This window comes from Mus pahari, chromosome 19, assembly GCF_900095145.1.
Source record: "Mus pahari chromosome 19, PAHARI_EIJ_v1.1, whole genome shotgun sequence".
Classification (NCBI taxonomy): domain Eukaryota; kingdom Metazoa; phylum Chordata; class Mammalia; order Rodentia; family Muridae; genus Mus; species Mus pahari.
The window spans coordinates 14738075-14752972 of NC_034608.1; the positions used below are offsets into that span (position 1 = coordinate 14738075).

The 14898-nt window shown below is 51.8% G+C and overlaps 2 protein-coding genes across 3 annotated transcripts in view; both read left to right on the forward strand.

Moving 5' to 3' along the window:
* Nucleotides 1-3295, forward strand: part of Gpr4 (G protein-coupled receptor 4) — a 10941-nt gene extending 7646 nt beyond the window's left edge. For both annotated transcript variants that reach the window (XM_021219651.1, XM_029532314.1), the window contains exon 2: nucleotides 1357-3295. In XM_021219651.1, coding sequence (XP_021075310.1) covers nucleotides 2127-3224 — 1098 coding nt within the window. In that variant the 5' untranslated portion in view covers nucleotides 1357-2126 and the 3' untranslated portion in view covers nucleotides 3225-3295. The remainder of the gene's footprint in view (nucleotides 1-1356) is intronic.
* Nucleotides 3296-7924: 4629 nt separating this feature from the next.
* The window catches only part of Opa3 (outer mitochondrial membrane lipid metabolism regulator OPA3), a 20386-nt gene continuing 13412 nt past the window's right edge, over nucleotides 7925-14898 (forward strand). Inside the window, exon 1 of the mRNA XM_021219337.2 lies at nucleotides 7925-8162. Coding sequence (XP_021074996.1) covers nucleotides 8021-8162 — 142 coding nt within the window. The 5' untranslated portion in view covers nucleotides 7925-8020. The remainder of the gene's footprint in view (nucleotides 8163-14898) is intronic.

Genomic DNA, 14898 nt, shown 5'->3' on the forward strand with positions numbered 1-14898 from the left:
GTCCTGGAACTCACTCTGTAGACCAGGCTGGCCTCGAACTCAGAAATCCGCCTGCCTCTGCCTCCCAAGTGCTGGGATTAAAGGCGTGTGCCACCACCGCCCGGCTTCTACCTTTTTTTTTAAGATGTATTTTATGTATGAGTACACTGTAGCTGACTTCAGACACACTAGAAGAGGGCATCAGGTCCCATTACAGATGGTTGTGAGCCACCATGTGGTTGCTGGGAATTGAACTCAGGTCCTCTGGAAGAGCAGTCAGTCCTCTTAACCGCTGAGCCATCTTTCCAGCCCTCCTCTCTCTTTTGGGGTGTGTTCTCTGCTTTAAACTTGTAGATCTTCCCAGAATAAAGGTTCTGGGTCCTCACTGGACAGTGGGAAAGGAGAGGGAAGCCTGTGAGGGCTTCTCCCCCTGCTGGCACGAACTCCAGGCTCCTTGACCATGACCTTTTCAGAGTCTAACAGCTCCTGCTCTGTCCCACTGTCAACCCCAAGGCCCTTTTATGGCCCTGGGGCTCTGGGAAATGAAGGGCTGGTTGGGAAAGGGGGCTGAGGGCAGAGATTTACCACCTTGGGCATCAGGACCTTGGACAGATCTGAGTGGTCTACTGCTTCAGTTTGTCAGCTCTCTGTATCTGCTGTTTCTGTCTTTCTGTATATGAATGTATGAGTGGTGTGTGTGTGTGTGTGTGCGTGTGCACGAGCGCACATGCAAGCGCTTCTGCTTGCTATGTTATACATGCAGGAGTCAGAGGACAACCTATAGAATTGGTTCTTTTCTTCCATGGTGTGAGCTCCTGGAATCAAACTCAGGTTGTAAAGCTTGGCTGCAAGCCCCTTTCCCTATTAAGCCATCTCCACACTCCTTACTATCCATTGCTTACTTAGAAACAGGTTTTCACAGCTTCAAACTCAATGTGCACTGGAGGATGACTTTGAACTTCTAATTCTCTAGCCTCCACCTTCTGGGTTCAAAGACACGTGCCAACCTGTTTTTTTTTTTTTTTAAGATTTATTTATTTTATGTATATCAGTACACTATAGCTGTATAGATGGTTATGAGTCACCATGTGATTGCTGGGATTTGAACTCAGGACCTTCAGAAGAGCAGTCAGTCAGTGTTCTTAACTGCTGAGCCCTCTCTCCAGCCCCCATTGGGGTCTTTAACTTGTATTTGGAAAGCCCTTCTATTGCTTGGCACCCTCAACCCCATGCTCTTAGACATCTCTTTCTTGGGGTGATACTCAAGCAGGCTTTGTTGGGGTGTTCCTTCTGTCTTCCACAGTAATAACGGGAAGGTACTGGGAAGGCCAGTATGGACACCCATGCCAGTTTCTCTAATGTCTTCTCTCCCCTCAGGCCTAGCGATCTCAGCTCTCAATGCAGTCGTGAGTGGGACAATTTCATCTCCACTCCTCAGTCTCCACCAGGATCAACTCTGAGTCTCCTGGAACCCCCTTCGGAGTCCCCCTCCTACCCACAATCCTCCTGTGCTCCGCCACTTACTCACCTTCCTGTTTCCTAGCATCCCTTCCCACAGTCACCAGACTTTACACGTCCTTCCTCTTTGTCTATCCCCAGAGGACCTCATTTTTCTTCCTGCTTTGGTGACGATACATAGTTCTCTTTCCAGCTGGTGTCCTAGCAGATGCCAGCACTCTTAAATTGCATCTTGCCAACTCTGTGACTTCTCTCCATGCTCCCATGTCTTTCCTTAGTCTTCTAGAACATTCCACCCCATTGGTACTCCACCATGTCCATGTAGACTTCCTAAGACTTCAATAAGCATGACACCTCTGGCGTCTTCATCTCCATAAACACCGCCTTCACCTATTTTTTTTTTCTGGTCCCCCATCTTTGCGCTCTGGTTGTGTGTACAGACACCCCATTGACATTAGTTCCACCTCTTATCCTACCTCCATCATCCCTTGACACTCTTCCTCTCAAGTTCTCCCTTTGCTTAGCCTTCCACAAAGCAAACCCAGACCTCAGTCCTCGTGATCTGTCTCCTGTGATGTTCCCCTGAGCCTCCAAAGAGGGGGCTCAGGGGGCCTGATGGCCTCCCGCCCCCCGTGGCCCTGTAGCCCCAGCGGGCCAGGGGAAGCGCCTGGGAAGCCCCATCGCCCAGGATGGACAACAGCACGGGCACAGGGGAGGGCTGCCATGTGGACTCTCGAGTGGACCACCTCTTCCCACCATCCCTCTACATCTTCGTCATCGGGGTGGGGCTGCCCACCAACTGCCTGGCCCTGTGGGCAGCTTACCGCCAGGTGCGCCAGCGCAATGAGCTGGGCGTCTACCTGATGAACTTGAGCATTGCAGACTTGCTGTACATCTGCACACTGCCGCTGTGGGTCGACTACTTCCTTCATCACGACAACTGGATCCACGGCCCCGGCTCCTGCAAGCTCTTTGGCTTCATCTTCTACAGCAACATCTACATCAGCATCGCCTTCCTGTGCTGCATCTCCGTGGATCGCTACCTGGCTGTGGCCCATCCGCTGCGCTTTGCACGCCTGCGCCGGGTCAAGACAGCAGTGGCTGTGAGCTCCGTGGTCTGGGCCACGGAGCTGGGTGCCAATTCTGCACCACTCTTTCATGATGAGCTCTTTCGTGATCGCTACAACCACACCTTCTGCTTTGAGAAGTTCCCCATGGAGCGTTGGGTGGCCTGGATGAATCTGTACCGTGTCTTTGTGGGCTTCCTCTTCCCCTGGGCACTCATGTTGCTGTGCTACCGTGGCATCCTGAGGGCTGTGCAGAGCAGTGTGTCCACCGAGCGCCAGGAGAAAGTCAAGATTAAACGTCTGGCCCTGAGCCTCATCGCCATTGTGCTGGTGTGCTTTGCACCTTACCATGCTCTCCTGCTGTCTCGCAGCGCCGTCTACCTGGGCCGGCCCTGGGACTGTGGCTTCGAGGAGCGAGTCTTTTCTGCCTACCACAGCTCCCTGGCTTTCACCAGCCTCAATTGCGTGGCTGACCCCATCCTCTACTGCCTGGTCAACGAGGGTGCCCGCAGTGACGTGGCCAAGGCCCTGCACAACCTCCTCCGCTTCCTGGCCAGCAACAAGCCCCAGGAGATGGCCAATGCTTCCCTCACCCTGGAGACACCCTTGACCTCCAAGAGGAGCACCACCGGCAAGTCGTCCGGGGCTGTCTGGGCAGTGCCTCCAACTGCCCAGGGGGACCAGGTGCCACTGAAGGTGCTGCTGCCCCCGGCACAGTGAGCCCCATGCCCAACTGTCATCCTGCACCCTTCCGGTTGTATGCAAATGTATGTAAATATGTCCATGTGAATATTCATAATACAAGAAAAAAAATGAGGTTTTTGAGTCTGTCATCTTCTTCCATATTATCCCCAATGATTCACTTTATCCCAGCAGGGCCTGAAGGGGAATGACAGAGCCAGGAGTTTGTCATCATGGGCTCCCAGATGGGGAGTCAGCCATGGAGGATTTGGGATGAGGGGATAATTAAGTCAACGGTTTGGTTTCTAACAGATAAAGACAGAGGAGTCGCATCAGATGCTACGAGCTTGTGATTCCAGCTACTTGGGAGGCTGAGGAAAGATCTGGAAGTTCAAGACCCACTTGGACCACAAAGTGAAACCCTGTCTCAAAATATTAAATACAACAAAGCCTGGGGATATAATCTAGCAGTTTTTATCTAAAATTCCCAGTGAGGGGCTTGGGGCATGGCTCAGTGGGAGAGCCCCTGCCTAGCCCCTGGTAATACCTAGCATGCTGGTAATTCTTTCTTGTTTGTATTTTGGAAAGAGTGTAGCTATTTAGCACAGTCTGGCTTTGAGGTTACATCTTCCTTCCTCAGCTTCCCAAGTGCTAGGCTTACAGATGTTAACTGCTATGTCAAGCAGAGGTATTCTGAGAGTCTACACAAACAGCATTCTCTCAGTCTCAGATGGTGAAGGAGGACAGGGACTGTCAAAAGCAGGCAAGAGTCAATCTGGGCAGCCTGCTTGAAGGAATCAAAAGCAGGGCTGGTTTAAAAAGGAGGCCCAGGCCAAGAGCATCCGTTCATGCCCTGTTCAGTCACATCTTGCCTCAGAGATTATATTGGTCTGTGAAGACCAGCTCCTGCTATCAGGGAGGTAGGACTAACAATAAAAGTAAACATAGCAAGACAACTCCCCTATTCCATTTAAATTTAGTGTTTTTGTTTTTCTGAGACAGGGTTTTCTGTGTAGTCCAGGCTCTCCTAGAACTCACTGTATAGACCAGGCTGGCCTGAAATGCAGCGATCCATCAGTCTCTGCCTCCCTACTTGGTGCTGGGATTGAGGGGCACCACACCCAGGGACAACTCCTTTTAAAATTATATTTATTTACTTACTGTGGGATGGGTGTTCTGCCACAACACTGCTGTGGCAGTCAGAGGACAACTTAGGGAGTCACATCTCTCCATTCACCATGAGGAGTCCAGGGAGCCACTCAGGTCCCCAGGCATGGGGACCTTGACCTGCTCAGCCATCTTCTGGTCCATCCATTGCTCCTCATTTGTTTTTGTACTAGAAGCTGATTCTGGGGCCTGCCCACATACCCATCCCTCCATTCCCTCTTAGCCTTGGTTAGTTGCCAAGGCTGGTTCGGAACTCTTTGTAGTTCATACAGGCCTGGTCCAGGATAGTCACTGAAGAGGCTGCAGGGCAAAGGGTGGAAGGTCTCACAGTGCTGGGGCCTCCCTGGGCTCCCTGTTCCTCCCATATCTGTGTCTATTCCCACGCCCAGGGTGGCCAGGGCTGCCTGACGTAGCTAATGATATCCCTTCCTCTTTGTATCTTAATGGGTGATCCAGATGCTGTGGTGGTTCCTTTCACCAAATAGGAGGGGGAAAGGAAGTGCCTAGCTCTGACTAGCTTGCTCCACCCCTGGGAGTCAAGAAATGGCAGATGTCTCTATGTTGTAGAAACAGGCTGCTGAGAAATCTCAATCTCTCTCTCTCTCTCTCTCTCTCTCTCACACACACACACACACACACACACACACACCCCACACTCATTCCAGGCCACTGAGGCAGTAAGATCTCTCTCTCTCTTACACACACACGTGTCTCTCTCTCTCATCCGAGAAGTCCCATGGAACCCCTCTCAGAGAACTGAAGAGAAGGCATGAAGGGAGGAATGGGGGATACAAAAGCACTTAGTAAAGAAGCAGGTGTGTGGCTAAGGGAAAGGGAGTGGAGGGGCTTCAGAGAGCACTGACTTGGGAAGGAGACTGAGCTGGAGGCATCTCTGCATGGCGGTGCAGGCCTGTACCCCAGAACCCTCAAGACCAGTGCAAGAGGACCATACGTTTGAGGCTAAACTGGGTTGTATAGCAAGATTCTGTCTTTGCAACAAAGCAAGACAAGCAAAATGTATTGAACACCTACTGTGTGCTGGAAGCTGTTCTGAGAACTAAGGACAGTCAGGAAGGAAGATATACATACGAGTTTAGATGCTTCCTAAAGCCTTCCCAGGGATCCTAGACTCTATAGGAGGTCCTTTGGCCACCAGGGTTAGAAGATGACCCTGGACTGTGACTCAAGAAGTGCCATCTCTCCCTGCGTCCTATGGAAGCTTGAGCCGCAGTTGGGACGTCTGCAGAGTGGGAAGTGGTGGCTCTGGAGACATGGCTCCATGGTTAAGAGACGGATTGCTCTCCTAGAGGACCTGAGTTCTGTTCCCAGCACTACATCAGGTGGCTCACAAACACCTGTGACTCCAGCTCTAGGGGCTCCAGCGTCCTCTTCTGTCCTCTGTGGGCAGTACTCACGTGCACATACCCCACACACAGGTACACACAGATGCACATAACTAAAAATAAAAGTAAAGGGAAAGGTGCTGTCCAAAGAGGTCATGGACCTCACCAGACACAGACCTTCAAAAGGACTCCTGCGAGAGTGGTTTTCAAGACTCTGGACATTTGGGGCTGGAGAGATGGCTCAGCCCTTCAGAACACTGGCTGCTCTTCCAGAGGTCCTGAGTTCAATTCCCAGTAACCACATGGTGGCTCACAACCATCTATAATGGGATCTGTTGACTTTTTCTGGTGTGTCTGAAGACAGTGACAGTGTATTCACATAAACAAACAAACAAATAAATCTTTAAAAAAAAAGATTCTGGACATTTTTCATAATTTAGATGTCAGGGTCACACACGCTCTCCCTGATTTCTTCCCAGTAGTGGACATCGAACCCGGGGTCTTGCAAAAGCTAGGCAAGAGCTTTTACCAAACACAGCTACGCCCCAGCTCCTTTGACGGACATCTTCTTTTATTTTTGTACATTTTATTTAGAGTCAGGACTCACTAAGTTGCTCAGCCTGACCTTGAATTCATTATGTAGTCCAGGCTGACCTAGAACATTCCATCCTCCTGCTTCAGCTTCCTGAGTGCTTCGATGACAGTTGTGTGACACCAGGCCCAGCTGCCACCAACATAAATGATGCACAGGTCCCCTGGTGTGAGGAGTTGACCAAAGGCATTGATGGGAAAGTCCAGGGTCCCCTGGCTATGTGTCACCAGTGTTTCCTCTTGCTAGCCATGACCCCTCTGCTCCTTTGCCTTCCTGTCCCTTCTTGTCCCCAACTACCCATCCTCACGCCACCATCCAGGAATTTCTCTCAACTGAGCCTTGATTTTGTTTATATGATTTTGCTCCCTGCTGGGTAAAGGGAGGACAGTCTGGGACATGTCCTTAAAGTTCCTTCCTGAGCCAGCTCCCTGGGGACCCTTACCCTCCAAAGGAGGAAGTGGGGCCGCTTGAGAACCAGTGGTATTAGGCAATGTGATGGCTGAGACGCCCTGTGTCACCCCGTTCTTATGGACCTCAGTCTTTCGGTCAGTTACTTGGGAAAAGGATTGATTAGCTGTAGTGCACATCTGGGCCTCTGCGGGACATGCTCTACATGTAGTTACTTCCTGTGTTTTAGATTCAGGACTGACACACAAAGCTGACTAGCAGAGCCACTCAGGGAGGGGTTTGGAGCATGGCTCAGCGATTGAGTCACCCCCCAAGTGAGGAACTGGTGTCCTGCTCAGTGGTGGAGCCCCTGTCCCTCACATGGGAAATGCCTCGGGGTTCAGGGACACCAGCTTCACAGGACAGAAAACACAAGACGGGTACTGTTATGTGTGACATTTTGCTCACAGGGAGGCTGACATCCATGCTGGGTCGTGGAGCGCAGGGCTGTGACCCCAGCACCGCGCTGCGGCACAGACACCCGGCGGATCAGGAGTTCCAAGGACAGCGGAGGCTACACCCACCCTGAGTTCGGAGCCAGGCTGGGTTACGGGAGACCGGCTTTTAAAAACAATTAGGGAGTGGCGCACGCCTTTAATCCCAGCAGAGGCAGGCGGATTTCTGAGTTCGAGGCCAGCCAGGTCTACAGAGTGAGTTCCAGGACAGCCAGGGCCACACAGAGAAACCCTGTCTCGAAAAACCAAAAAAAAAAAAAAAAAAAAAAAGCAGGAACCGATTTCCTGAAGGGCTGAGTCACTCCTCCAACTTCAGAGAGTCTGTGTGACTACGCGATGCTGACTCGCTCGCCTCCCCGCCGAGGGCGCTAACCACGGGGAAGACGCTTCCCGGACTCTTTTAGACTTAATTGGGACTCACCAGGCGCCTCCTATGGGCAGGGAAGCCGACTCAGTACGTGACATCACGCACGACGCGGTGACGTCAGCACGTCGGGACGAGGGCTCGGGCTCCGGCCACGCTCCTGCGAGCGAGCGGCCGTTTAACGGCACCGCCCTCTGACGCCTCACTTCCGCCGTACCTTTGCATACCCCACGTCCGGACGTCGAGGCGTCGACGCGCTGACGTCACGATCCCCCCCCCGCCAGACAGACACCCGCCCCCACCACCCCCGCCGCGAGCGTGCAAACGCACGCTCGTACGTAGGCACGTAGGCAAGTCCCTCCTTACGCAAGCACGCACGGCCCACCGGCGGGCGGGGGAGGAACGGCGAGGTCGGCGGCGCCCCGCCCAGTCAGCAAGGTTGCGCGTGCCCCAGGGCGGCCGCCGAGATGGTGGTGGGCGCGTTCCCCATGGCGAAGCTGTTCTACTTGGGCATCCGGCAGGTTAGCAAGCCGCTGGCCAACCGCATCAAGGATGCCGCCCGCCGCAGCGAGTTCTTCAAGACCTACATCTGCCTGCCGCCAGCCCAGCGTGAGTCTCACCCCAAGGCCTCTAGCCCTTCCATTCCCGATCTTTCTCGTTCAGGGGAACGGCATCTGTACCTGACCAATCCCGGCGCGCACCGGCAAAACGCTATAGCCAATGAGGATGGCGTCTGCTAGAGGGGCGTGTCACTCGCCCAGTAGGGAAGAAGGGCGAGCAGTCAGGGGCGTCCCCGCGCGAGTTTGGAATGCAAGCCAATAGAAAAGAGGGCTTCTGGCGGTTGACGTCTACAGCAGCCAATAGGATGAGGTGTCAGAACCATTAGGGTGGAGCTTATTGTCAGAAGTTAGGGGCGGGACCGAGAAGAAGCCCCCTTGGCGATCGGAGCCATCCTTAAGAGAGACCCTTTACTACAGAAACGCCAGCTTGTCCCTCAGTTTCCCTCCCGCCCTCTGGGTGATTTGCGTGTCACCCTGGGTTTAGAGCACAGAGCTTGTGCGTTAGTTTTGCACTGTGTTTGGGGGTCGTGATGGTGATGGAATCTTGCGACCTGGCAAAAGGATGAACCCAGAATGGACGTCCTTCCGTTTATTTATGAGTTAACTCATCCCGATCCTATTCGTTCGGTAGCCGCACCGTGCTGGCTTTTGGCCGGGCACTGGGGAGATACGGTGTCCTCATATGTCCGCGTTATCTCAGAACTGTCAGGAACTGTAGGCAGTCTCGAGTTTAGAGCAGCCGGGTGAGCCAGAGTCTCCTGAGCAGAGACCTCACTTGCTTCGCAAACGCATCAGATATGTGCTCCTAGAAAAGACTGATATATCTCTGTGAAGCAGAGACGAGGGGGAAATCTTTGTCATTTGCCGAGAACTACCGTTCATGTTTATCCAGCGCCCCATGTAGCTTATGTATGTTATGATGAGTGTTTGTTTTGAGCTGACCCTGCTTATGAAACAACAGGGTCTACGCCAGTACCAGTCTGTCGAACCAAGGCCCGAACAGTGACAATCTAGATGGGATGGCAGAGCCCACTAGATACCTGACCTGGCATGGAGTACAAAGAGCACTTCCCGGGAGAGGGAATATTCCAACTGAGACCTGAAGGTTGGAGGAGAATCTCACCAGACCACTGAGGGACATTGGTGGCTCCAAGGGTGCAACATGGGCATTAAGGGGACCCTTAACTTTCTCCTCCACATGTGTTTTTAATGAGATTCTTGGTCCTTTTGGGTTTTGGTGGCACTTCTGCCTGGGCCAAAGGTCTTGCAGTGGAAAAGTTTTGGATTTTGAAGCAAGGCGTGATGGTATAGACTCACATCCCAGTGTTTGGGAGATTGAGACAATAGGAACAGGAGGTCAGATACCATAAGATACCTGATTGAGTTCAGTCTGGGCTACATGAGACCTTGTCTCAAAACCAAAAAACCAGCCTGCAGTGGTGGTAACGCCTTTAATCCCAGCACTTGGGAAGCAGAGGCAGGTGGATCTCAGATCTATAAGTTCAAGGCTAGCCTGGTCCACAGAGTGAGTTACAGGACAGCCAGGGCTGTTACACAGAGAAACCCTGGCTACAGAACAAAACAAACAAACAAAAAAACTGGTCCCATATGTTTGTCAGTCTCAGCACTTGGAAGGCAGAGGCGGGAGAGTCAGTGCAAGTTAGGAGCTATCTTTACTTATAAAGTGAGTTCGAAGATCTGCAAGACACAGACCAGGGATGACAGCTTAAATTTATAGAAGAAAAAAGTAAGTCATCGCAGGCAGGAATTTGGTCAGTCTCCAAGATCACACTCCATTAACAGTCAGTTCATCATGGCAGAGGCTTGTGCCAGAGCCTAGCTGTGGACTTTGGACCCCTGGGCCTGTTCAGCTTCCTGATTCTCTTCCAAGTCCTGGGACTAGTCTTAGCTTTGTGGTTTAGGGAACGACTTTACCCCATCCCTTAAATGATGACTTTGGGCAGGTGAACATAACTCCTTGAGCCTCTGTTTCCAGTTCTGTACAAAGGCTGTTGTGAGACAGGAGCAGTTAGTACCTGCCTACTGTGGTCCAGGCTGTATCTTCCCAGCCTGTAGGGCACCTGGTCCTTAGTGGTTACAGTAGCCTTGCTCTCCCACTGTATGGATGCCCTCTGTGCATTTATGCGGCCTGACGTGCTGTCTTACTGTGAGGAGGATGAAGATGTAAAGAAATCCAGGTCTCAGGGATTCCTGTTGGCGAAGATAGGCCACAACCAGCATCAGGGCCTAATATATAAAATAGGAAGTATAGCCAGGCATGGGACGTGTTCCAGCACTTGGGATGAGGAGGCAGGAGGAGTGCCTCGAGTTTGAGGCCAGCCTGGACTACACAGCGAGTTCGAGCCAGCCTGGGCTGTAACATAAGCCTCAGTTTCAAAAACAAAAAATAAGAGCCTGTTAGGTAGCAACAGCTGCTGTGGAAGAAAAGAAAGGAGTGAAAGGAGCTCTGTAAGCAAGGCTCTGCCAGGGTCTCCCTGCCTCTGGCACACGTGCGGGAGGAGACCAAGGGCAGTGGGGAGGACGCTCACGTGAGGATGGGGCCTGACCACTGTAACCTGAGGGGCAGCGCTCATTAGAAGGTTCTGATCCTTAAGGGGTATAGGATCTGATCCTATGCCTGAGTGTGCATGTGCATTTGGATGTGTGAGTGTGCATATGAGTGAGTGTGTATGGTGAGTGTGTGTGTGTGTATGTGTGTGTGGCCTTGAAGATGGAACACAGGGTCTTGTGTGCACTGGGTAAGAACTTTACCACTGAATCACAGCTCAGCCTCAAGGTATAATTTACTAATTTTTTGTGACTGGCTCTCATGTAGTCCAGTGGGCTTCAAACTTGCCATGTGCTAGAGGACGACCTCAAACTTTTGATCCCTGTCTCTCACTACCACATGCAGGTATACAGGCATGTAAATCTATACATCTTACTGTATGGCTTCAACAATGTCACTGTTTTGTGTTCCTCTGTTAACCTTCCTTGCCCACTCCCAGTGATCCCTCCCCTTTCCAACCAGCACTCTTTATTTCATGACTCTTTCCTTCCTTGAGACAGGGTCTCACAGGGTTGCCCTGGCTAGTCTAGAACTGGCTGTGTGGACTGTGCTGAACTCATAGAGACCTCCCTGCCTCTGGGATTCTGAAATTAAAGATAGCTTCTTATGGCTAGGTAGTGGTGGCGCAGGTGCCTTTAATCCCAGCACTCAGGAAACGGAGGCAGGCAGATCTCTGAGTTTGAGGCCAGCCTGGTCTACAGAGAATGTTCCAGGACAGCCAGGGCTACACAGACAAACCTTGTCTCCAAAAACAAAGAACAAGATGGCACATTATTATTTTTTAAATCCGTTGAGTTGGTTGGCTGTGCATGGGCGAGGGGTTAGCCTGACCATTGCATGACCGACCCATCAGGGAAGAATAAGTCTCCCTCCCTTCAGCAGCCGTTAACTGCAGTAGTTCCTTAAGGCAGGGTGGGGCCTGGTGAGCACCTCCTGAGTTATATTTTAATAGATCTTTGGTAATCACCAGCTGAGGGTGGATGCATCAAGGAGACAGCTTCCACAGTTCAGCTCGGTATCCTTTAATCTGCAGTATGACTTGGCACTAAAAAGAGTTTGCTAGCTAAGCCTATAATGCCAGCCACTCCGGAGGCCGAGGCAGGGGAATTGAAAGTTCAAGACCAGCCTGGGGAGTAGCCTGCACCACAAGCAGACCATCTTGTCTCAAAAGAGTGGAAAGAGAGAAATAAGTAGCTTAGGATGTATCACAGTGGCGGGCAGGGAGCTTTCTAGTATAGAGGTGTGGGCAGGGCGGGGAGCTTTCTGGTATAGAGGTGTGGGCAGGGCGGGGAGCTTTCTGGTATAGAGGTGGAGGTGGGGCGGGGAGCTTTCTGGTATAGAGATGGGGGCGGGGCCAGGCATGGTGACAAATGCCTACCATGCCAAAACTTGGAAGGTGGAGACAAGAGCAGGAGCAGATCAGGAGTTTGAGGCCAGCCTGGGCCACTTGAGGTCTGGTGCCCCTGCTCTCTAATTATCTCTACCCACCCTTGCCATTCATGACATTGACTTAGTTCTGCAGTCTGGAACTTTCCCCAATTGGATCTGAGTTGTGTGTCTTTGGCAGGGATCCCACAAAGTATATTGTGTCCACATCTATGTGGGGAAGGATAGGTTTGGGATACACCAGATTTTGTGGCGATGTGCATGTGTGGACATGGTCTTGAAATGGTGTCTTGAGTCATGGTTAGCAAGTCAACCCTCCTTCCCTATCAGTGGTGGCTGGTCTGGAGACTTGCTTGGAGCCGGCAGGAGTCAGGTGGGAAAGAATACACGGCAAACGGGCAGAGAGGACTGTGTGTTGTTGGAGATGTTCTGAGCTTGGCGAGCCCCACCTAGCTAGGGTCCTTCCTTTCCTCACAGTGCTGGGAGCCTGTGGCTGTGGCTCAGTGAGTTCAGCAGTGAGTTGTCTCTGCAGGTCAGGCCTCTCTGCCACTGCTGATCTGTGCTTCATTTTGTTCTAAGACAGAGCCTCACTCTGTAGCCCTGCCTGGCACTATGTGGACCAGGCTAGCCTTGAACTTGAGCTCCCTAACTCTGCCTCTCCTCAGTGCTGAGATTAAAGGTGCCCGGCTGCCTACCTCTTGTCCACACAGCCGGGAAGGCCATTGTGGCTGCTATAACTGAGAGAGTACAGGGAAGAAGTCCCCAGCACGTCAGTAGCCGTGAAGCAGGAGCCTGCCCTGCGGTCCCTGCCTGTCCCAGGCGACCCCAGCCCTGGGAGGAAGAGACAGCCCTACACTCGGTCCAGTTCCTTGACCACTGTGCAGTGAAGGCAAACGTCTTGTCTGTTCTTTTTTGGCTTCTGAAGTTAAAGCGTTGTACAGTTCTGGGTGCTGGCCGGGAACCTGTGGCCTTCCTCTTGCTTCGGAGGCTTTTTGAGTGCTGGGGTTTTAGACACGCACTGCAGGTTCAAAGTGCTCTTCTCCCTCAGCCTCCATTACAAAGTGTGTCACACATGCTTCCAAGTGAGCTGAGGGTGACTGGGCAGGAAGACCGGGCTCACTTGTGTTTATCCCTTTCTAGTGCTGCTCATTTTCCTAGTTTGCCACATGCAATAAGCAAGACTGGCCCTTCAAAGATGCCCACTTTTGTACTAGTTATATTTTCATCACTGTAACCAAATACCTGAGGCAGACGAAGTGTAAAAAGAAAAGAGGTTTAGTTAGCTCAGAGTCTGGGTATCATTTGCATCTGCTCAGCTCTTTTGAGGCCTTCTTGCTGGTAGAGTTCTGGGACATCACTGTGTCTGAGGTTCCTCTGTTTATAACGCCATCGGGGTCTGGGATTCTGCCCTTGACTCTCATCCTAGTGATCGTAGGCCTGGAGGCTCTGCTTTTCAGTCTTCACTGTCTAAGTCTGTAACCACTAGCAGAGCTTTCTGGGGACTACACTCCTGCTGGAGTTCTAGGAAAAAAAGCACTCGAAGGCTAGGTATGGTGTCTCACGCTTGCAACCCACTGACTCCTTTTCTTTCTTTTTTAAATAAAAAAAAAAAAGTTATATTTTACTTATGTGTATGTGTGTGTGCCACATGTGTGCAGGTACCCTAGGAGACCAGAAGAGAGAGCCAGAGCCCTTGGAGCTGGGGTACAGATGGTTGGGAGTGACAGGGTGCTGGGAACCAAGCTCAGGTCCTCTGCAAGAGGAGGAAATGCTCTTAACCTCAGAGCCAACTCCAGCTCTGGGGGGGTTCTTTTTTGGGGGGGATGGGGGGAGAATGTTTGAGACAGACTTACACACTGAGATCAGGCAGGTCTCAATCAAATGCATGTGAACCTCCTGCCTCAGCCTCCACAACAATAAGATTACAGGTATCTACCACCACACCTGACAGTGGTGACCCCTTTGTTCCTTTTTCCTTTTTTTTTTTTTTTAACATTTATTTATGTATTTATTTATTTTATGTGAGTACACTGTCGCTCTCTTCAGACATACCAAAAGAGGGCATCAGATCACATTGTAGATGTCTGTGAGCCACCATATGGTTGCTGGGAATTGAATTCAGGACCTTTGTAAGAGTAGTCGGTGCTCTTAACCACTGAGCCATCTCTCCAGCCTGACACCTTTGTTTCTTTAGTCTGTGGCTGGCTGGGCTCTCTGGGAACCTCCTCTGTTGGGGTACAGGAGCTGAGTGACAGGTGGCAGGTGCCACCGTGGATCATTGGTACCACTAGCTCCCTTGGCCTCTCCCTGTACCCCTCTCCACCAGGCTTCCATTCAGCAGGAAGTGGGTGCTGTGGGCCATTACGGGCGGGGCCTGGATGTGCACAGCGTCATCCCCATGGCTCTGTCGGTCGGAGCAGCCCTAGTGCAGGCCACAGACAGTGCAGGAAACACAAATTGGCATCCTGAGCACAGTGCAGGAAACACAAATTGGCATACTTAGCACAGTGCAGGCATCCTTGGATTTGGATCCTGAATCACCGCTGATGGGCTCTGTGACATTGAGAGCAGGCTGCCCGCTCTGAGCATCTAGTCTGTATTTCAAAACCAAGCAAACATCTGGCCTTTGCCGTGCGTGTCTGTACTGCCAGCCCCGGGAGTCTGAGGACAGGGGGAAGTATGTTCAAGGTTCAAAACAACAAAAGGATGCCGGATGTGGTGGCGCACTCCTATAATCCCAGCACTCGGGAGGCAGAGGCAGGCGGATTTCTGAGTTCGAGGCCAGCCTGGTCTACAGAGTGAGTTCCAGGACAGCCAGGGCTATACAGAG